The sequence below is a fragment of the Octopus bimaculoides genome, chromosome 7 (genome assembly GCF_001194135.2).
Source record: "Octopus bimaculoides isolate UCB-OBI-ISO-001 chromosome 7, ASM119413v2, whole genome shotgun sequence".
NCBI classification, from domain to species: Eukaryota; Metazoa; Mollusca; class Cephalopoda; order Octopoda; family Octopodidae; genus Octopus; species Octopus bimaculoides.
Window position 1 is genome coordinate 49,927,134 of NC_068987.1, and position 23,960 is coordinate 49,951,093.

Here is a 23,960-nt window from a genome sequence, read left to right on the forward strand (position 1 = left end):
TACAACATAAAATCACATTATTACTGAAACGTGTCTGTATACATGATAGTGTGTTTAACTTAGTATAAATTGTACTGAACTGACCTCAGTACATTGCTAGTAATTGTTACATTAACTTTTAAGAATCCACCCACCCAATCAGCATTAACCTCTTCCCTTTCTTGGTCATACTCCTCCACCCCAATTAATGCCTACTATATCATTCTGTTATTCTCTCTACTACCACCCATCACAACTGTAAATCTGTTCCTCTCATCTTACCCTGCGCCATCCTGCTGTCTAGAACCCTAAAACCATTGCCTACCCTCTCTTCTGTTCTTCCTCAATTTTAGGGATTACATTAGCTTCTAATCTTGCAAGGCTGGCAAGGATTGAACTAGTCACCATGATCTGAATCATCTCCTGCTTCTCAACTCTGATGCTCATATGTGTCATTTGGCTTAGTTTATGTGGTTGGATACTCTTCCCACTTTACAGAGGGTACTGGGTGTATTTTTGGCACCAAACATTAAAGAAGTTAAATAATGGAACCTCAGAACCCTATGTGTTCTCTGCTCAGTTTGCCTATCTTTTTACAGAGTGTACTGGGGTGCAATTTGTGGTACCATAATTAGAGAGAATGTCTCATTCACCTGTCACTTTATGGTGATATTTGGATGTGAATATGAACATGGCTGTGTGTTAAGAAGTTTGTTACCCAATCACATGGTTCTATGTTCAGTCCTACTGTGTGGCACCTTGAAAAGCATCTTCTACTATGGACCCAGACTGACCAAAGCCTTGTGAGTGGATCTGGTAGACAGAAACTGAAAGCCCATCATGTTTATATAAATATACATTATATAAGGTAATATTTATCCACACATAAAAGTGGATGTTGTGTTACAACACAGAATACTGTGTTATTTACCAAGAAGACAAGTACTCCGCAACAGAAGTGTTAAGACTGATCCTTCTGGTGGTGTAAAGCACTTGTGGTGGTGCCACATAAAAGCGCCTGTGTTGTGCTGCGTAAAAGTACCCAGCACACTCTGTAAAATGGTTGGCATTAGGAAGGGCATCCAGCCAAACCTTGCCAAATCAGACAAGAGTCTGGTGCAGCTCCCCAGCACTGATCAAACCATCCAACCCATGCCAGCATGGACAACAGACATTAAATGATAGATGAGAGAACCTCTTATATAGACTTGTGGTGCAAAAATGTAACTGTGTTTATATTGGTAGCAGGTGATAATTGTCCACCGGAACTGCCAAATCCCATGATTTCAGCCCCTCTTGACCTTATCAATAATAGGCATCCATGGCTAGGTACAGCAGCTTTATCATCTGTCAGCAATATAAACACGAGTGATTTTATGCCCCACAAGTCCATATAAGAAGTTCTCTCATGGTAAATAATGCAATATTCTGTGTTCTGATACAACATCCAGTTTAAGTAAGAGATAAATATTTACTTTTTGGTATTAGTACTGCTTGTCACTGTTAATTATTTTACGTGTGTGTGTGTCTTTGTCCCGCACCATTGCTAGACCACCAGTGTTGGTTTGTTTACATCCTTGTAACTTAACAGTTTGGCAAAAGGGACAAATAAGATAAGTACAAGACTAAAAAAAATAAAAAGGTACTAGCATCAATTTGTTTGACAAAACCCCTTCAAGGCAGTGCCTCAGTATGGCCACAGTCTAATAACCAAAATAGGTAAAAGATAAACTCTGGTAGCTTAATGAAAGAGATCAATGGTAAAATCATCAAATAGGAGGAGTCATGAAATGTGGAGTACCTGAACTGATTTTAGGATGCTCTGCCTGCTGTCCAGTGACCGCAAGTCTTTAGGAACATATAAGCGTACGGAACTTATTGAAGATATCAAATGAATGAGAATAGGTACAACCTAGAAAGAAAAGACAAAATAAAATATAGTAACAACATTTAGAAATGACAAATAGATAGATAAATAAATAAATAAATATGCAATGAAAGCCGGTTAGAAATCCTTTTAATCCTCCTTATACACATCTATATTAAAATATGCTTTCAGTTTTAGCATTCTGCCTTATTATTATTTTTTATTTTCCTATATATATATGAGAGAAAGAGAGAGAGAACCAATATGAAAGATATTAAAACAAGCAATACCTGCATCTCTCCTTTCTGTCCAGGAGGACATGGTTTAATGGATAAGCTGCTATGAGTATGAGCAGATTCTGGACTTAAATGGAGAAGGACTTCACAAACGTACTGAACATCTGATTCCAACTGAAAATATGACGACGACAGAGATTTTGAATGCAGGTTAACACAGAGGAATTCAAATTAGAAAAAAATTGTTTGTATAAAAAAAAACTTAACACTTTAATAAGTTGATATTTTGTCGTTGAAGAATTGTTATAATTTACTACTGACTATGGTGTAACAGTATATGGATGTCGGCTGTTTTAATTACCAATATTGCTTCGAATAGCATAGTGGGCTTCCTAAAACTCCCCCACCACCACCACCAAATACTACCGATGTTTCCAATGTTTGATAAAGAGAGAATGCTGATGCATTTAGTAAATCTCAAGAAATCATGAAATTAGCTACAACATAACAGTGGAGATTGCAATGAGAAGAGGCCTTTTGGGTTAAAGTCCCTCGTGTTACCTTGGAATATATATATTTTTTTTTGCAAACAACTTGCTGATACAAGTGCTACCAGTTCAAAGCTCTGCAAACTGGATGCTAGCAAGTTTATGGGGTATCGGGAGAGAATGTGTGCTGTTTCTCGATGGCATCATCGCACACTAGACCCCACTCACTAAATCAACTGGTTATCAGGTTTCACTCAATATTCTTCTATCCATCGCTCATCGTCTCTTTTTAACCAAATCCAGTGGTTTGCCTTTTCCACTGTAGTCTGGATATCATTCATGGTGGTATTTGCTTTACGATGAGTAAGGCCTAACGATAACAATGAATCTCCTACATCCAACTTCAATTAAAAAATGCTCTGCTTTCCAGCCTGCATCTTGGAGGTTTTCATAACAGTCAATCTTTCGAGCCCCAGCAGCATCCATGTTATCTTCATGAGGAACTGTTAATTTGACTAGATGTACCACTTTTTTTTCATGAAATTAGCTACAACATAACAGCAGAGATTGCAATAAGAGGCCTTTGGGTTAAAGTTACCCAAGTCACCTTGGAATATAGTTCAGACACTAATTTAGTGAAAATAAAACATACTCGAGATATTTTCCACTTAACTGAATCTATATGCTTTGCAATGCTTTCTGGATTTAAAATTTCACTGAGTAGACTCTCTCCAAGATGGGTAACAAGTTCGAACAAACCATTCAAATCTATTGTTTTCATTTAACTTGTTCTATTTTATCTATTTTTTTTTTATTTTAAAAATTTTGTAGCTAAGTTTACCTTGCTTTGATCAGCCTTTTTCTGGACATTGACAACAACTCCCCAACCAAAATCATCATCAGTATTCTTTACCTGGAAAAGAGAGGCTGATAAGTTAATAAAAAATATCATTTCAACATTTAGCCACTTAGCATTTAAAGTAGCCATTTCTGACCCAAACATTCTACTTGTTTTATGTTCAAACTGGCCACATCCAGACTCTCACACCTACTCTACAATATCATTCTAAGAATAAAACAATTCCTCATCATCATTTAGCATGTGCTTTCCATACTAGCATGGGTTAGATGGTTTCACAGAAACTGGTAAGCTGCACCAGGTTCCAATTTGATTTGGCATGGTTTCAATGGCTGGATGCCCTTCATTATGCCAACCACTCCAAGAGTATAACGGGTGTTTTTACAAGCCAGTTGCATGACACCAGCAGTTAAAATCATGAGACTATGAGATAATGCACAATTAATTCAAAACAATGTAAATAAATAAGCATTAAATTTGACAAAGTAATTTGAACACTAAAGGGTTAAATATCAACTAAATATACATCACAAACTCCTGAAGGTACTTACTTTAATCAAACGGCCTGGCTGTAAAAACTGCAATATGTTTTGTGGTTTTGTGATATATCCTTGGAACTCAACAGCAAGGGCATCAAGCTGCTGCCTAATCTTATAGTAAGTTGCTATCTGCTCTTCATTTGGAATTTTCAGGTTAGTGTGATCTTTTTCTCGTTTCCGAATATCTACATGGTAAACAAAAGAAATATATAACATGGGAATGAAACAAAACATTTAAATATTGATATACTATTTTACCTGCTTCAGCTTGCAAGCTGTAGCCATCTCTGTTGGCCTGCATCTAAAGGTGCTGTAGAATGGGGCTGAACCCAAACCACTTGGTTAAGAAGTGAACTTCTGAACCATACACCCATACCTGCATCTCTTTCATATACATATATACATAAACACACACTTTCATACACACGTTCACACATGCTTCTACACATCTGTCTACTGAATTCAACTAACAAGGCATTGATCAACAATGAACCTATGATAGGCTAGAGGGCCACAAAGTGGGATTGATTTAGCAGTCACATGATTACAAAGCAAACCTTTTACCCACACAATCATATATTAGGATTTTCTAATTCCTCTTTGAATAGTCAAGCCATGAGATAATTAAAAGTATTAACCTTTTAACATTTAAACTGGTCATATCCAGCCCAAATATTCAACCTGTTTTACATTCAAATCAGCCAGATATCTCTCACACCTATCCTACAATGTCATTCTAAAAATGTATAATCACATGATCGAAATCTCAAAGCTGTTAGATATGAATATTTAATTCAAAACAATGTAAATAGATAACCATTACATTTGGCAGAATAATCTGAATGCTAAAGGCTTAATGGTATAATTTGGTGAGATAGAATTCTTTTTCCAAATCAAGTGTAACAAAATTATGAATACATACTTTCAAGAAGTTGTGGTATGGTGGCATAGTTTTGGAACTGGTAGAAGGATCGTTCCAACATATATTCAGGATTAATTTCTTCGACTCTCAACAAATTCAGGACCATGTTGTACGTTAGATGAAAGGCACTATTCAAGGGATCAGCTTCTCCCTAAACAAAAAGGTTTCAATATTTTCCATAACTTATAAAATTATTACAAAAGGAAAAACAAAGTACACACATCATCATCACCTTTCATTAACATAGATCCTTCCATGCTGGCATGGGTTGAAGGTTTTGACTGGATCCAACAACCCAGAAGACTGTGTCAAGCTCCAAATGCTGCTTTGCACGGTTTCTACAGCTGCATGCCAATCCTAACCACTTCACAAAATGTATGGGGTGCTTTCTTTCATAGCACTGACACTAGTAAGGTTACCAAGTAACTTGCAAAACAAAGAAAAGGGAACAGGTCCCTTGACTGAGTGGGGGTGCAGTATTGAATGAAGTGGCTTCATGCCAGGTGTTGAAAGGCTCTAGTATGGTAGCAAGACAAGAACAGGTGTCTTGCTGAAGAGTAGATACATGGCTACCCAGCATTATATAATGAGGAGTGGGAATAGTTGGAAAGAGAGATAAAAAATGAGGGTGATGAGAAATCAGTACCTCCATTTAAAAACTGAGACTTTGAAAATAAAACGTTGCATAGACATGAAACATAGAAAATAGGAATTTTTGACATTCATGCTTTCCTCAAGTAATAGCACTCAATGATTATGTCTAACACTTCAAAGTAACTTACAAACTCTATTCTAATACGAAAACAGTTTTGCAGCACAAAATTTATTCAAAATTACATATATATAACTTAGGTGCAGATATGGCTACGTGCTTAAGAAGCTCACTTTGCAACTCAAGTTGACTTTAGGTTCAGTGCCACTGTACAGAGTGTCTTCTACTATAGCCCCAGGCTTTAGTGAACTTAGTAGATGGAAACTGTCAAGAATCCCAACACATATATGTATGAGTGTATGCTTCTTTATACTGACAATGCACGATAGTTGTAAAGAAATGCAATCATCATCCAAGCAGTGTTGTTTGTTTCCAATCTTCTGTGCAAATGTGTCTGGTCAAGGGGGAATTATTACCATGCTTGGGAAGGAACAAGTGAAGGTTAATCACAGGAAAGACATCTGGCCATAGAAAAATCTGCCTTGGCGAATTTTGTCTCACCCATGCAAGCATGGAAAAGTGATGATTATATGGTAGGAGTTCACCAAGGAATGGTTCTCAGCCCCCTCTTATTCATCATAGTCTTCTAGGCCATAACAGAGGAATTTAAAGCAGATTGCCCTTGGGAGCTCCTCTCAGCTGATGACCTCGTTCTTATTGCTGAATCACTACCAGAACTAGAGAGGAAATTTCTGGTGTGAAAGCAAGGTGTGGAATCAAAGGACCTGAGAGTTAATTTAACAAAAACCTAAGTCCTAGTAAGTAGGAAAACAGAAAAATCACTGATCCCTTCAGGGAGATGGCTCTGCTCAATATGAAAGTGTTGGTAGAAATTCTATACTGTGTACCCAGTGGACACATAAAAAGTGCATGCATAAAACAAGTTTCTGTACACTGCATCTACCAATCCCACTTTCACGAAATTGATTGGGCTGGCACTTTAGTAATAGAACAATGGGGCTGAACACAAAATTACATGGTTATGAAGCAAACTTCATAATCATATAGTCATCCAAAAAGAATATTTATATACACACAAATGGACAGACAGGCAGACAAATATAAAAAAACAGCCATGTATTTTCTATTTCCAACTGAAATTTTAGATTTAATGGACATACACTCTTATGAAAGGTCATTATTAATAACTTAATGAAATATTTTATTCTAGAGAAAAGAGCAGGAAACTGAATATGTCCAGAGGTAAACAAACAGTAGCAGCCAATAACAATAAATGACATTAAAATTATATTTTATATTTCTCACTTGAACAATATTTTTAGCAGCCATAGGACTCATTTTCTCATCAACCATCAAGATGACAATACCACGGTCATCAATTCCACGACGTCCAGCACGACCACTCATTTGAATATATTCACCAGATGTTATCTAAATTTACAAAAATTAATAGAAAAATTTAAAAAAATAAAACAATTATGTAAATATATGGAGCTTGTAAGAAAAAAGAAAAAGAAAAACCCATTTCCCAGCCTAACATGAACCAGAATGGTTTTCAAAACTAGATACTTGTATGCAACTTACTGAAACAAGAGCTTATACAACAGATTGCTTTAACCCTTTTGATACCAATCTACTTGAGAACACTTCTGGTTCAATGATAGAAACTTTGTTTTATAGTAATCTAAATTAAAACCTTAAATATTCATGTTGATCTATGCTTCAAACACCAGCTTAATAATGACAAAAACTCTAAACCAAAACAAAGGCAGAGTATATAAACAGAAATATAGTAACAAAAGGTTTAACCAACCAAGTCCTTATTGTCAGTATCTATTATGCATTATATTTTTGTAAGATGGTATAAGTTTAGTAGGTTTACATCAGCCTTCCAGACATCTTTGTTGTTTCGCGTGAAGTAGATGCAGTTTTCTCAGATCTATCCTACTATACTACTATTTCACAAATATTTCTTGCTTTGTTTCTGCTGTTATTTGATTATTTAGATACTACCAGCTATGTTGCAAAACTGCATGAGGTTTTGGTTCAAGCCTACATATAAGTAGATGTTTTTTATTTACAAAAGAACAGAAAGAAAAAAAAAAACTTACCCATCTAAAATCTTTACCATCAAACTTACGAGCAGAGGTGAATAAAACTGTCCTGGCAGGCATATTAAGACCCATGGCAAATGTTTCTGTAGCAAACAGAGCCTAAAAGGAAGAGAAAAAAAAATGGAGAAAAATTATCTATCATTAATACTGGACTATTTCTTGTACTAAATAAAACATCCAACTATGCTCACAGAAATGACCCAATTGTTTCAGTATTTAACTATAGAATTTATAATTTAATTCAAATCCTGATGAGGTCAACTATGTTTTTCATCAGTCTGAAGTTAATAAAATAAAGCACCAGTCAAATAGTGAGGCCAATGTAATTAACCTTCTTTCCTCAGGAATTGTCAGCCTTGGGCCTAAATCAGAAAGTATTGTTATTATGATTATTATTGAAGGAGTGGATTGGTACTTCTGGTTCCTTAAATTCTAATTTCAAATCCCACTGAAGTTTGATTTGCCTTTCATCCTTTCAGTACTGGGATTAATGATTACTGAAAACTACTGGTTGTGCCCCTAAATCATCATCATAACTCACATCTTTTTCCATTACTTGAATTCATTAACAGTAAATGAAACAACAGCCTTTTGAATACAGGCAGTGTTATATGCTTCAATCAACCATGAAAGCACGTCCAAGCTTCTTAACATGTTACATAGACTCATAATAATGACTAGGATGTTCATTGTTCAATAGAATAGGGGACCATTACCTTGCTTCAAAACAAGGGAGGGTTGATGACAAAAAGGGTATCTGGCTGTAGAAAAAATATGCCTCAATAAATTCCGTTTGACCCATGCAAGCATGAAAAACAATGGGTGTTAAAATGTTGATGAAAATAATAAAAAAATTACTGGGTTGGAGCTCCCAAATAACGAAGATAACAAGTCTGAACAATTAACATGTTTACATGTTTCATTGGTGATTGAGCTTTTAGCTAAGTTTTAAATGTTTTAAAAGGTAAAAAGGTAAGCAATATTATAAAAATTAATTTAACAAACACACATGAAACAGTATTAGGCCAAAATACCTGTGTATAAAACATTTACAAAGTATATGCAAATGTAGAACAGCACCAGCTGTAATATTTTGTCTCAGAGAAACTTTTTAAAGAGATCTGTTAAAAAAAAGAAGTAGGGTTTGCTCAGATTGCTGGCATATCACAAGATACAGAGTTTCAACCTAACTTGGTCTCCTCAGGGACAACACCTCCAGACAGTGTGAGCTAAGCCGCAAAATATTTGTTCCAATATAGAAATTGATGAACAACATTTACTGATCTGTGTTAGAAGCAGTACTAAAATACTGATGTGTAAATGTTACACATATCGGTATTTTGATTAGAAAAATTATATAAATTAAGCTTTAAATACAAACCTTGATGAGACCTTCAGCAAAAAGTATCTCAATGGTCTCCTTCAAAAGAGGAAGTAAACCACCATGATGGATTCCAATTCCCTTTTTAAGTAAAGGAAGTACATTTTCAACCTGAAAATATTAAGCCATAAGAAAAAGTTAGCAAAAAATATCATTTGATCCTATGATAAAACTGTTGTTTGATGTCAAAATACACAGTAAATATTAAAACTTCCTAAATTTAATAACATTTATTTTAGAACAAAAATCATTTCAAAACGTTTTCAGCTTATTAGCCAAACTGGCATACTTTTAGTCTGGCATCCTCTTCTTAAGATGTTTTTTTTATGGGCAGTGCATGATGAAACTTCACATTCAAGAATTAAGTTGTGAATGCATCATACTGGTAGCAAACAACAGACTCTAACTTGTAGAGATATTGGCTTTGATTATCTGTGATTTGCTGTGACTGACTGGTCAAAACTAAGATATCTTTATGCTACAGCAATGATTAGGAGCAGCTGCATTCTATATAATATTTGTGACATCCAAGTAATTAATCACTCACTGCTTGTTTCTTTGAGATTTCTCAGGGTTCCAGGAGTGGAGGAGAAGCAAGTTATGGTGACAGTTAGGATTAAAAAAGATTACATATTATATCAATGAGAAATGGACATCAGAATTGGAAGTCACCATACTTTGAGTTCCGAGTTCAGATCTCACCTGGCTCTATATTGCTTTTCATTTTTTCATGTGTTAAGCACTGGATTAGATGTATATAGACTACATCCTACAGGGTATTACTTGAAAATCCAAAAATGATTATTTATGAAATTACTCTTTATCATCACAACTGTGTCAATTAAAACAAAATAAAACAATACTGACCTGTGGCAATTTCTTGTCACTGTCCGACAAACTGTCAATGGCATTATTGAACACTTCCACAACTAAATTTTTTTCCTCAGCTTCAATTGAATAAAAAGGATTTCAAAATCAATAACAGATAACTAAACTGTAACACTCAATAATACTTTATATTATTGAATAGAGCTAAGCAAATAATGTCTCTTTAAACATGATCACTGCTGTTTATTGAAATTACTTCACCACTCTTTTCTTAATAGAATTTAAAAGGTTAATGAACCTCCCTATTTGTCTTATGCCGCATAACAAAGAGATTATTTAGTTATAGTTCCAAAGTTATTAACTGATTGAAGGACAAATCATCCACCAGACAGAAACCTAGTGAAGCACATAACATTACAAATAAAAGCTGTTACATAGTCTCAAAATCCAAGTGAACTGAAATAAGTACTTCCTATGCTTTGTATATTCCAGAAAGAGATAAATGTTATTTCCCTATTTACTATTTTCTTTTTTAACATACGTATTTGTGAGCATGAACTAATTCATTTTTAACTGCTTCACTTTATTTAGTTAAGATATTGGAAGATTTTGTTTTTATAGAGCAACTGATTAATTTTTAACAGTTCCACTATTATAGGGGCTCATAAAGAACTCAAATCTTTAAAGTTCATACATGAAATGATATGAACTCATGGTCCTATAGTGTAATACAAACAGCTTTTTTGCATTTGCTTTGCCAACAAAATGTTTCTCAAAATACCCACAGTTCATTTAGCTGATGACTATGGCTTTGAATTAGGCAAGTGCAAATCATTTTAAATAAAGAAAATTTAAATGAAAATATTTCCCTGCCACTGATTTTATTTGATCTGCTGAGGCAAATGTTTCACAACAGAATGTTGAGGAAACCGCCATAATCTTAACTGCTTGCAAGAGAATATAACAATACCCATAGCAGCAACTTAAATATTTTTTGTTTTTGTCTTTCCTTTATTATCAGAAATCCAGTACCTAAACTATTTTCACTCACTGGAGATCTTCACAAAATTTTGGACCGATTTTCAATTTTATCTTACAAGAGCTCACATTAATAATTATTTGTACAGAATAACATGCTTATTGGTATTATTATCTATGGTTGACAGCTAATGAAGATTTGGAAGTTGTAGCATTACCTACCTACTCCAAACACATTCATGAACATGGAAAAAGTTAAAATAGCTTATACTGAAAATCAAAATTTAGTCACAACTTTAGCTCACTAGTATCATAACATATCACACCATTATGAAAAGAAAACCAATGTGGTATTTACCAGAGTTAAAATCCAGTTTGGTCAGTTGGAGAGCGTAAGCTTCACAATCCTTCTTGCTAAAACTAAACACAATTACAGGAGCAAAGTTTCTTTCCATAATCATCTTCACAATTTTGTAGCAGTTGGAATTATCTGAGGTTTCAACAAAAAAAAGAAACTGTAGGTTTTGATTTGTTTTTAACCCTTCTGATACCAACCCACCCGAGACTACCTCCACTTCTATGACAAAACCTCTCAAAGTAGGCACATTTAAGCTAAAACTTTCCACCATAATTTTATGAAAAAACTTTTTCAAGTTATATGTTTCAAATACTATCTTAATAATGACAACCTTAGCTATTTTATTTAATTCCTTTTGATTAATTTAAACAAATTCATTAAAAATATGGTTATGAAAGGACTAATATATTCAAATGGAAAACATTTATGAGAAGGAAATGTTTTTAATAAGTTGCTCAACACCTACTAATATTGTTATTAAATAATAACTTTAAACAAATTAAATTGGAATTATATATATATAAAATCATCATCATCATTTTAATGCCTACTTTTCCATGATGGGGCAGTTTTCTCTGACCTGATTTCCTTTTTGTTGCTATCCCCCCGCCTATTTCCAAGTGATATAATAATCTCTCAGTCAATCAAAGAGTACCTTACACATGTTTACATGGAATACCAAAACGAAATAACACTGAAATAAGCGTTTTTTGTTTACAATTATTGCACAACTTCTCGAGAAGCTCAGATATGCATTCATAGGTGAAGGTGTTGCTTACAACCAAAGAATGAACACACACATACATGATGGGCTTATTTCAGTTTCCATCTACCAAACCCATTCACAAGGCTTTGGTTTGGCCAGTTAGCTTCCGTTGGAGATAATTATGCAAGGTGCTGTGCAGTAGGACTGAACCTGAAACTTCTTAACCACACAGCTATGCCAGTAACTATTATATATATACACACATACCCATATAGAGATTTAACTAACCTCTGACACTGCCTTTCCTTCCACGAAGTCCCATATCTCCTCGAGCGTTTCCTCCAGCTTCTTGTAAAACTTGCATGGCAGTTGCAAAATTCTCTTCTCTAAATTCTCCCTGGCATAATTATATAAGGAAACAGAATATTCAGTTAAACCATTATGTGTGTGTGTTTGTTTTAAGCTTTAAAATACCATTATAACAGGGGCATACTTACATTCTCATCTACCACTAAATGAATGCCATCACCACCTGCAGGAAAGATGTAATGTTGCAATGGTGTTGGTCGATAATCAGTGTAAACAACATGACATGGCTGTAAAAAAAAATACAAAAATACAAATATAGAAAGTTTTGGGACATCATTTTCCATATGGAGCTAAAAAAAGGTTTCAAATGTTAGTTATTTGTTAATTTTGGTTCTGCTATCTCTTACAAAATTTTACTGTGGAAGTGGTGCTTAATATGATTGATTTCTGACAGATTAATTTATCGAGTGGCCTGGCTCTCTCTGTTGGTTATGACGAGTGTTCCATTTAGCTCGATTAACGGAACAGCCTACATGTGAAATTAACATGCAAGTGGCTGAGCACTCCATAGACATGCATATCCTTAAGACAGTTCTCAGGGAGATTCAGCATGACACAATGTGACAAGGCTGGCCCTTTTGAAATACAGGTACAACTCATTTTTTGCCAGCTGAGTAGACTGAAGTAATATGAAGTATTTTTTTGTTCAAGGGCACAATGCACCACCAGGAATCGAACTCATAGCTTAATGATTGTGAACTAAATATCTTAAGCACTAAGTCAGGAGCATTTCAATTTATCAAGTAACTAAGATCAATAGGAGTTGAACTATTTATATGTTCACATTCATATGACATGTTCCTGGACCAGTTGGTCCAAAGAGCTAGTGATAAAGATAGTATGGATATTTCTCATATATCTAAGAATAATGTACAAATACAAACTTCATATTACAGATGAAAATATTTATTTGTAACAGAAAAACTGAAGGTTACAAAGGAAGGTGAGTGAGTATTTATTAGTACCATCATCATCATTAACCTCGCTTAACAATTTAGCATTTAAATTGGCCATATCAGGACCAAATATTATCAAATTAACAACTTCTAAGACGAACTTCAAAATCAAGCCCAAACTAAAAATAAAGCAATGTTTAAATGTTCACTACAGAAATGTCCATAAGTATCATGGAAGAGATGACAAAGCACCAGGATGACTCATAGCATGAGATTCTGTAAGATCGTGTATCTATGTATGCATATGTGTATACAATGAGATGCTGTAAAGTTCCTGGCTTTAAGGGTATCGTGAAAGGCCTAGTTGGAGGCCCAACCTTCTGAGTTCTTTCACTGAGCTTAGAAAAACTGAAGGTCTGGTGTAGTAAGTGTGTAAATCTGAGAGAAGAATATGCTGAATAAAATCATAATTAACTGAGCCTCCTGTATTTCCTTTTACCCAAAGCCAGGAACTTTTCAGCACCCACTCATAAATGCACAACTGCCCCCATCCCTTTCCTACTCAAGACATTCCCACTGCCATGTACTAGTCTGCTGTTGTAGTTAAATGTGAGCAGAAAAGCATACTTCAGTTCTTCCCCACCGATACCACTTACCCCTCTTACCATCTGAAATCATTTCACTGTTATGCATCTTTCATTAACACTTTCTTTTCCATCTACATTTTAGATTGATCACCTTCCTCACCCACCAAATTATTTCTCTTCCCACCCATCAGTCACTTCCTTCTCCATTCACTACATCTCCCCCACACTCTTACAACCTACTCCTCAACCATACACCAATTTCCCTATCTCCCTTTCACTCCTCATCTTCTCTACACTATTCCTCACACCACCACCACCACCACCACTATGCCCTCTTTTCTGCAGTCAGTCAACTCCTCTCCCCTACTTATCATCCCTCAACATTTGTTCATAATATTCACCATCTCCCACAACTGCTACCCACCCACACTTTCACTCACCACATATCTTGAGGTCCACCCTGACAGCTTATCACCATTATTTTTCACTCCAGTTCCACTGCCCACCCCCACCCCTTCTTCTATAGCTATGTAACTCCCCTACAGCAAGAAACTTGTTCTCTTCTGGCCCCTTCTCTTTCACTTTAACCCTTCATCTCATAGCATAAAGCTGCCTCCCTTTCTACTAATCTTCACACAGTCAAAGGGGATGTTAGTCTTGCAGGCTGCATAGTGACCTCACTAGTGTTTATGTGACAAAAAAAAAAAAAAGCATCCAGTAGACACAGTAAAGTAGTTGGTGTTAGGAAAGGGATTCAACTGTAGAAATTATGCTGGTGCAGACATCAGAGCATAATGCAGACTCTGGACCCATCCGATTCTGCCAGCTTGTCCAACCCATGACAGCATGGAACATGGACATTAAATGATAATGATAATTATAAGTACACTTACACAATTGGTCTATAAACATGAGAACATACAATCTCAAATATTTCCAGAATTCTTCACTTACCTGGTTATGAAGATGACATATCCACTCAGCAAATTGTCGTGCATTAGGGATAGTGGCTGATAGAAATACATAGTGTACATTATCAGGAAGGAGGATAATGGTTTCTTCCCAAACAACACCTCGTTCTGAATAGAAACAAAAGGAATTTAAATGACAGAAGAAAATATTACTGAGAGAGAGCTGCAACAGGATTACAGGCAAGCTAACCAACAAAATCATTGAGTCAAAGGTAAAAGAGCAATAATAAAAGTAACACACCTTTATCTCTCATATAATGAATCTCATCAAATATCACCCAAGCAACTTCTCTCATGATCTCTGATCCTCGATATAACATACTTCTCAAAATCTGTGGAGAGAAAGTTATTGTAATTACTATAATGTTTGTCAGTATTAAAATGTAATTGTTTATAATTAACAAAGAAAAATAAAGAGCTGATATATAGATGTATTGGTAAGGAGTGTCAAAGCATTTGAAGATGCAGAGAATAAGCCAACGGATAAGAAAACCTATCTATTTCATTGCCATGTTTCAAATGTAAATATTCAAAATTTCTAATGAAAATGCTTGAAAAATAAGCTTCTTACATAAAAATTATCATCGTAATGGAAGGTTTTAATTTTGATATGAATATGTAAAAAAAAAAGGCAGGTTTTGAATCACAAAACCAGAAATGGTCTCAAGTAGGTTAGTATCAAAAGGGTTAATTTGATTGTTTTATAAGTTATATCTATCTGACTTGAATCATTACATTTAACCCAAAATAAACAACAAGAGATCCTAATATGATAAAAAATAATTTGCAAGGCAGTAAAAATTTTATGACATGCCAACAATTAAAGTGTCTTCAATATCTCTCTGGTTCATTGACCTAGAGGTATAAAAGATAAAACTGAACTTCAAGATGCTATTTTAACGATAATTTACCTTATGTCCAAATGGCATCAGAAATATTTCAGAAAGCAAGTAAAACAATGATACCTTTCTCAAGGACAACAATATAAGTAAAATAACTAACTAATAATTAAAACAAGGCTGCTGATACAGCTTAGCTTCAGTTGTACTATAACCATAACAATTTCATACTTAAGTGCTAGTCAACAACTTTCTGAAGACCTAGGAATATGATGTTCATGACTTTCTGAAAGATTTAGACTTCAACTAGAAATTAAACTTTAACTCAATTCACAAAATTTCTTGCTCTACTGCAATTGTTACTAAGCTACAAATAACAACAAAATTGTTTCTCTGTACAATTAAATCTTCAGTGTAAATGAGCTTCTGCAATAAACAATACAAATTAAAGAAACTTACTTCAGTTGTCATGACTAAACAACTAGCAGTTGGGTTGATAGTTACATCTCCGGTCATCAAACCAACATCTTGAAACTCTTCAAACAATTCTCGATATTTCTGGTTGCTTAATGCTTTAATAGGAGATGTGTATATAACACGCTGCTTCTTTTGGAGCGACATTGCAATGGCATAGCTGGAAATATAAATTGATAAATTCTCATTCTAACTGAAGACAAGAATAAATTTATCAAAGCATACTCAAACATGGTGGTTGTTGCTGCTACTCCATTGTCAAACCCGATGCAGCTTTCTAGCTTGCCAGCTCGTCAAACCATCCAACCCATGCCAGCATGGTAAATGGATGTTAAACACAATGATAATAATTTTTTTCATCTGGTTTGGGTTGGATGGACTAGCAAATACAGCATTTCACCATGAATCTCAATTCTACATCTTTTCTTTGAGGCTCAATGCTCTGATTTCTGGCTTACAATAATTTCATCCTCAGCCATCCTTCGACTGCTATACCACTGATCATTATCATAATTTAACATAAATGTTCGAAGCTGACATGGGTTGGATGGTTTAACAGGCTCCAATGCTTCCAAAATCTGCACTATACTCCAATGTGCCCTTTAGCATGGTTTCTACAGCTGGATACCCTTCCTAATGCCAACTATTTTACAGTGTTTATTGAATGCATATTTCATGGCACCAGCACTAGTGAGGCTGCCATACAGCTTGCATTACTAGGAACCCCAAGAGAGGCAGCTTTATGCTAGATGAGGGGTTAGCATATGAAATAAGAAGCCATAGCAGAACAGGTTTCTTGCAGTAGAGGAGCTACATGGCTACTCACATTATAGAAAAGATGGGTGTGATTGGGACAGGGCTAAAGAGATAAAAATAGTGATGATGAGGTGTTTGAGCAGACCCTCAAAGTAGGAGTGAAGTAGAGGCTGTAAGAGTGTATGGAGGATGACAGATGGGTTAGGGTGAGGGGTTGAATATAATGAATGAAAAATAAATGGTGAAGGATAAATAAGGGGAGTTAGGAAGAGTAAATAACGACTCTAAAATGGGGTTGAGAGATGAATGTAGAGAATGGTTGATGGGGGTGAACAGCAGCAGAATAGTAATGATCAATATAGTAAACAGAGGATGGATGAGAGATGCCATGTATTTGAATAGGTTGCAACAGTGTTGCAAGAAGTGGGGGAGACAGGTAGGCAGTGCATGGGGAGTGTGAAACATGGTGATAGGAAAAGAAAAATAATTTGGAACCCCCTGCATATCCAAACCAAATGCCGATATCTCTATATTTCTACTGCCTACTCATTTTCTTAACTCACACGCAACCTTAAAATATTTTGTTGTTTCTGGACAGGGCACTTAATTTCATATACTTCAGTCCACCCAATCGTGAAGATTAAATGCCAGAAACCAACAAAAACAGATCAACTGTTCTATCTAGTAAATTTACTCACACTAAATCTCTATTTTTCAGTCAAGGTTACAAGTTGGAATCTAAAGCAGGGTTATTTCTACTGCATGTTAAAAGCTACATATTAAACACCAATTTCCAATATTGGCACAGGTTTACAAATTTGTAGTAAGTACAATTGACTGAAATTATTGTATTTACTTGTGCTTAAGTGGCACTATTAATAACTAAGAGGTAATATTTATCCCCTCTTAATGTGGATGTTCTTTTAGAACAAACTATACTATGGTATTGTAGCAAGAGTATATTTTGTACCAAAAAGCCAATATGGGAGTTTCTCCCATGGTAACTACTACAGTATAGTTTGTTCTAATAGAATGTCCACGTTTAAGTGGGGATAAATTTTATTCTTGATTTAAGTGAAGAACATAGGGGAGTGGGGGAGGCAAATTATACATGGAGCAAAGCTAAACCTATAAAGGCAAAAAATTTTGTACCAAGATTTAACACTAAATTAGGTGTACAACTTATACATGAGTAAATACAGTACCTTAGTAGATGACAAATACTTATTTCAAGGATACTTGTGAATGAAACATTTCAACATCTAACTCACAAATAAATGATTGTTGTAAGTCACCCAAGGAATTAATGGTTTTTGTTAATCTAAAATTTTTTATACACTTGTAAAAATAATAATATCAGATTATCTGGAATGTCAAAAAAAAAAAAGTACTGTAAATCAAGGAGATCTCAAACTGTAATACTTACACAGCAACAACTGTTTTGCCAGCTGATGTGTGTGCAGATACCAATACAGACTGGTTGTTTTCTAAACATAAAAGTGCTTCCTTTTGGAATGGATCAAGAATAAAAGGAAATTCCTGAGCAGGTTTTTCAGGGGGAGGTTTCAAAGGAACAAATTCTTCATCAGGAGGTAGAGCAACCTGTGCAGAGAGGAAGAGAGAGAAATTTAAAACACTCTCAATGTTATTATGAAAGCATGATCATTTAAGAAACTGTTGTAATAAATTAAATGCTGAGATACGTGATTAAAAAAAAAAATGATTAATAACAGCATTTAAATTATAATAAGTGATCCTCTATTGCGTTTTTCAATAAGAGCATTTCAACAAATTGGTATTTTAATGCTTTTTTTTACCATAATTTTATTGAAATACATTATCTTTCTAGCAATTAATTTCAAAAATAATGAAGTATTTAGTAAAATAATTGTGGTTGTTAAGCTGGTGTTTGGAACATAATTTAACAGGAAATATTGATAGAAAGATGGATTGTATCTAAGAAGCAGGAGTGGCTTTGGGCAGGGCAGTATCAAAAGAATTAAATAAAGTGGCAAGTTATGTAGAAAGACAAAAACATGTCTTGAGCCGTAACTTTAGTCAGCTGTTTTATTGTATCAATTTAGAAAGGAATCACCAATACTGTAAGGCCAAAGGTAGGCTGCAGCAACATAGACCAAATGGTAAAGAAAGTCAAAAGAAGCGGATGTTGGTGAGCTGTGAGAGAAATTAAACTAACATTTTAGGTTGAAAGCCTCAATTGAAGGATTATCAAATCATTGCAGAGTATGCCTGCTTGTGTGTATGCACACATATAGCTAGTACTTCAAAGTCTGTATCAACACTGGAGTGTGAAAAATACAGAATTTCTCTACAGAAACTTAAGGCATCATTGTCATTTACCATCCACTTTCCATGCTTGCATGGGTCTGATAAAATTTGTTGAGGCAGATTTTTAACAACCAAATGTCCTTCCTGTCACCAACCCTCACCTATTTCCAAGCAAGGCAATATTTCCCATGCCCAGATATGTTTTTAATGGAAAACTGAAAACAGACACCACTTGTATTATGGTGATGCTTGTTTATAACCATCATGTAATGTCAAGACAAGGGTACACAAAAGCATATGTGCATGCAGACACACATACATATATTAACAAGCTTCTTTCATAAGGCAGTGAGCTGGCAGAAACGTTAGCATACCAGGCAAAATGATTAGCGACATTTCGTCTATCTTTACGTTCTGAGTTCAAATTCCGCCAAGGTTGACTTAGCCTTTCATCCTTTTGGGGTTGATTAAATAACTACCAGTTACGCAATGAGGTCAATGTAATTGACTCCAGTAATTCCTTTTGTCTGTCCTTGTTTGTCCCTTCTATGTTTAGCCCCCTGTGGGCAACAAATAAATAAACACGCTTCTTTTGGTTTCCATCTACTAAATTCACTTGCTAGGTTTGATTGGCTTTGGGCTACAACAGATGATACTTGCTCAAGGTGTCACACAGAACATAATCTCAAAGAAACTGATGAATTGGGTAAAAAGGGTAGAGACTGGACTATGTTGTTAAAAATAACTCAAGTATACAAAGGATTGCTTAATAGAGACAAATGATAAAAAAAAACTTAAAGAACTGAAGACCTGTTAAAAGAAAACGAACAAAAAATAATAATAATGGAACATCATCTAACTTTACAAAATGTATTACCTCATGTGTGCAAGACTCCAAAGTCTCAACTTTGTGGACCTGGATACGAGGCATAACTTCTGCAGCTGCACTAGAAACAGAAAATTAAAATCAAGTTCAGTTTTAAGAGTTTGTAATTATTACTGCCATCATACACAAATTGGAAAAATGAAATTAGAAAACATGAACATAAAATATAATGTCCCACTTAGCATCTCTTACAGAAACACTATATGTAGATTTTAAAATAAGGCTACTATACTGTCTAGACCTACACTTTACAACAATATCTCTTGCACACCTACTCAACACCTTTTCTGTTCCTCTATCTATATTCTCTCTCTAATAGTAACCTTGCAAAAGATTAAGTTTACCTGTACAAATTTATTAAAACATTGTATCTACAGAATAGAAATTAAATCCAAAATTTGTTAATATCTTAAAAACAGAATTGCTTCAACCAGATCTGCTTTCTTCATAGAAACCCTTAAATCTAATTTATTTTCAGTGATGAAATAAATAAAGCCAAGAAAAAAAAACAGTCGAATTAGTATTTGTGAAGTTATGAATTTTAATACATTATATTTTACATTTAGTTGGAGTCAGTATATTTTCACTGATTCCAGTAAAATACTAAATATTACCAACTTCAACTTGCACAGCTTTGCCTAGAACTAATGATAAACAACAGCTATGAGGTTAAGTGAATCAAATCCTTACATTCATTACTTTTGTTTTAAATATCTCCAAGAACTATTTAAAATGTTGCTGCTTATCCAAATCTTTAAAAGCTACCCAATTCATGTTAGCCTGGGAAACAGTTTTAAAAGATAGAAATGAAATTGAGTAAAAAATTTACAGATATTTTTACAAAATTGTTTTAAAAAACTCAATACTTACGCAAGATCCTCATGGTCAGCTTTTAATTTCTTGGAACTAATTACATCAGGGTTGTCAATCTCTCGCTTTTTAACGATACTCCTGAGTAAATCCTCAGCCCTGAATAAGTTAAATTGATGCAAATAATCGCAATCATTTTTATGAAATATTTAATTACTTTAAGAATTTACAAACTTTTTCACTGACATTTATTATAATGGTGTTTGTGATCATAGAGTTATTAATTCTAATCAAGCTACAGCTGGTGTCAGCCACCATTTCAAATGGTCTCACAAATTGCTATGTCTTAGGATGATGTATATGTACCATGTAAATATGAATGGGGAAAACAGTATGATTGAGGCAAGGTGAAGGAGAAATGGGAGAATAATGACAGAGAGTAAACGAGTCACTAATTAGAAATTGTTTGCTGGCAAGAAAGAGTGCAAGTGACAGGTTGTCGGGATAGCAATGGTAAAACAGTGATGTCAATGACAGAGTAATTTCAGGTGGCAAGCTGGCAAAATAGTTAGCACACCAGGTAAAAAGCTTAGCGGCATTTGGTCTGTCTTCACATTCTGAGTTCAAGTTCCACTGAGGTCAACTTTGCCTTTCGTCCTTTCAGAGTTGATAAAATAAATACCAGTTGAGCACTGTGTGCATGTATGTGTGAGTGGGGGTAGGGTTGACCTATCTACTCCCCTGAAATTGCTAGCTTTTTGTGTCAAAATTTGAAACCAATGACAGAGTGATCTGAAGGAGAGGAAGGGGTGGCTAGTAGTACAGGAAGTAAACAGAGGGGTGTATTGAAGAATGGCAATCCCTTGTTACTCAGGCAATGGGAGTACAGCAGTACAAATGGTGACTGGAGAAATGCATATGAACAATACACAGGTGGCCAAGTGTAGCAAGCAGAAGAGACCGATAACATAAGTGAAGATATTAAAAAGACAAGAGGGGCAGCAGATGGCGACTTAGAAAGAATAAACTAAATAAAAGTCCAAACCTCCACCATTATCCAAATTTTAATGTGCATTTCACCATGTTTGCACAAGTGGAAAGGTTTTCTTCAGCATTGCCAAATGTCATAACTTTCTATCATCTTTATGAGGTGTAATATCTTGAAATTAGTCTTCACCACTCCATCCCAAGTTTTTCTCAGTCTTCCTTTTCCCAAAGATTCCATTCACTTCAAGTGTGTGGTACTTTACACAACCATCACAAGTTGTGGGAGTCAAGTATAACATTTTCAAATAACCAATGCTTCTTTGCAATCTTCTGCAAAGACTTGATTCAACACTAGTGCATTCAACAAATTTTTGCCTGGGTATATTCAAGTTATGCAGTCTACTTTTCAGACATTGAGTAAAAAAGGCTAAGGATCTGACAAAATGTGAAGGTAGTCAACAACTCAAAGGGAAATCGCAAATATGACTTCAATGATTTCAAATCAATTTGTTGAATCTTAAACACCAAACCTTTCTTGCCATTATGACTATCTTCTTTTTTCTTCCCTCTCAGAACACCAGAAAGTTTATCAAAAGATGAATTTAGATTCCTTCATCAATTGTAGCACTTTCGTTAAATCATATCTAGACGTCGAAGAAAGTCTAAGTAAAGAATTTGTGCAATTTGTAGCAATGTTTAAAGCTCATCTTATTTCTCATACTGACACTAAACAAGACGTCGCAGAAATGAAGTTTTACCGTTTGGTAAGTGGCAATTCTTTGAAGTCTTGCTTTGCAAATGTACAAAATGCCTTGTGCATTTATTTGTCACCCATGCTTACCAAGTGTTGTGAAGAAGTATTAAAAATTACTTTTTAAAAATTCCTAAAGCATGTAATTAAAAGAACTTGTCAAACATTCAAGAAGCAAAACAAAAAACAAAAACAAATACGAAACATTTAATGGAAAAACAGTTTAAATAAAATTTCATCATAAACAAACAGTACGGGAAATGATCCTATCAACAACCGATATTTCACAAAAACTATGCTAATATCCTTTAAAAGCTCTTAATCTTTGGATCTCTATTTGGTACCCATATGCGCTGTGTTTAGTATTTTTAAAAAATGGGCCTTCTAGCTTCTGAAACGCAATCGAAATGTACCTAAAAATATAAAATATACGCGACAAATTCCAGGGCCATTTTTATTTTTAAAATTCTTTCGTTACAAAACGACATAAAAAAAGCTTTAATACCCTTTCAAAGTCCTCAAATAAAAAACTACGTTTAAGCTAATTTTTGTATCAAAATTATTTCTTAAAAAATGTTTCCTTTTAATATTATATAATGGCAGAGTTGTCGAGAACAGAAATTTGTTCTTTCATTTTCGCTTCATCAGATAACTGTTTAATCGGCCGCTTCGAATGGATTAGAAACGGACTATATGAAAGTCAAACGGATGTTTTAATAAGACACAACTACTGAAATTTTACAAATTTGTATAAAATAGAATTAAAGCAAATTTAACACTTTAAATACTTGAACAAGGGGGAAATGGGACGTGTACAACACGTGACAATATGGGAACGCATAAACATGAATATTACTTGATAATTATTATCAAATTGAATCTTACCTTTGTGTATCCTCAACCGATATTTTCTCTTCTTCATTTTTTTTATCAGTTACTTTAGAATTCTCGGCTTTCGACTCAAATATATCGAAAAGATCGTCTCCGAAGGTGGACGCCATCTTCCAATTTACGGATGTGGCTTCCGGAAGTAACAGGAACAAGGGCGATAACCAAAGAGAATAAGTATTAGTTTCATATTAATATAAAAACCGTGTTACTTTATGGCTGTAGCTATTATTATTATAAGGCGGCGAGCTGGCAGAAACGTTAATACGCCGGGCGAAATGCTTAGCAGTATTTTGTCTGTCTTTACGTTCTGAGTACAAATTCTGCTGAGATCAACTTTGCCTTTCATCTTTTCGGGTTCGATAAATTAAGTACCAGTTGTGTACTGCGATCGATCTAATTGACTTAATCCTCCTCCCCCAAAATTTCGGGCCTTGTGCCTAGAGTAGAAAAGAAGGCTAATCTTCCAGTTTTGGGACGTAAAAAAAGTAAATAAAAATACAAGGGAAATAATTTAACGTCTTACTAG

The 23,960-nt window shown here is 34.7% G+C and overlaps 1 protein-coding gene across 1 annotated transcript in view; it reads right to left on the reverse strand.

The window, feature by feature from the left end:
• LOC106881995 (exosome RNA helicase MTR4) overlaps positions 1 to 23,886 on the reverse strand; it is a 32,665-nt gene extending 8,779 nt beyond the window's left edge. Inside the window, exons 1-19 of the mRNA XM_052969421.1 lie at positions 23,429 to 23,886; positions 20,866 to 20,964; positions 19,987 to 20,056; positions 18,247 to 18,422; positions 16,050 to 16,224; positions 14,993 to 15,083; positions 14,735 to 14,859; positions 12,426 to 12,524; positions 12,217 to 12,325; positions 11,223 to 11,354; positions 9,926 to 10,005; positions 9,059 to 9,169; positions 7,675 to 7,776; positions 6,869 to 6,994; positions 4,891 to 5,041; positions 3,981 to 4,153; positions 3,412 to 3,483; positions 2,137 to 2,256; positions 1,766 to 1,891 (exon numbers count right to left, since the gene is read on the reverse strand). Of these exons, the coding sequence (XP_052825381.1) occupies positions 1,766 to 1,891; positions 2,137 to 2,256; positions 3,412 to 3,483; positions 3,981 to 4,153; positions 4,891 to 5,041; positions 6,869 to 6,994; positions 7,675 to 7,776; positions 9,059 to 9,169; positions 9,926 to 10,005; positions 11,223 to 11,354; positions 12,217 to 12,325; positions 12,426 to 12,524; positions 14,735 to 14,859; positions 14,993 to 15,083; positions 16,050 to 16,224; positions 18,247 to 18,422; positions 19,987 to 20,056; positions 20,866 to 20,964; positions 23,429 to 23,544 (2,253 nt within the window). The 5' untranslated portion in view covers positions 23,545 to 23,886. The remainder of the gene's footprint in view (positions 1 to 1,765; positions 1,892 to 2,136; positions 2,257 to 3,411; positions 3,484 to 3,980; positions 4,154 to 4,890; positions 5,042 to 6,868; positions 6,995 to 7,674; positions 7,777 to 9,058; positions 9,170 to 9,925; positions 10,006 to 11,222; positions 11,355 to 12,216; positions 12,326 to 12,425; positions 12,525 to 14,734; positions 14,860 to 14,992; positions 15,084 to 16,049; positions 16,225 to 18,246; positions 18,423 to 19,986; positions 20,057 to 20,865; positions 20,965 to 23,428) is intronic.
• Between the last annotated feature and the right edge of the window lie 74 nt (positions 23,887 to 23,960).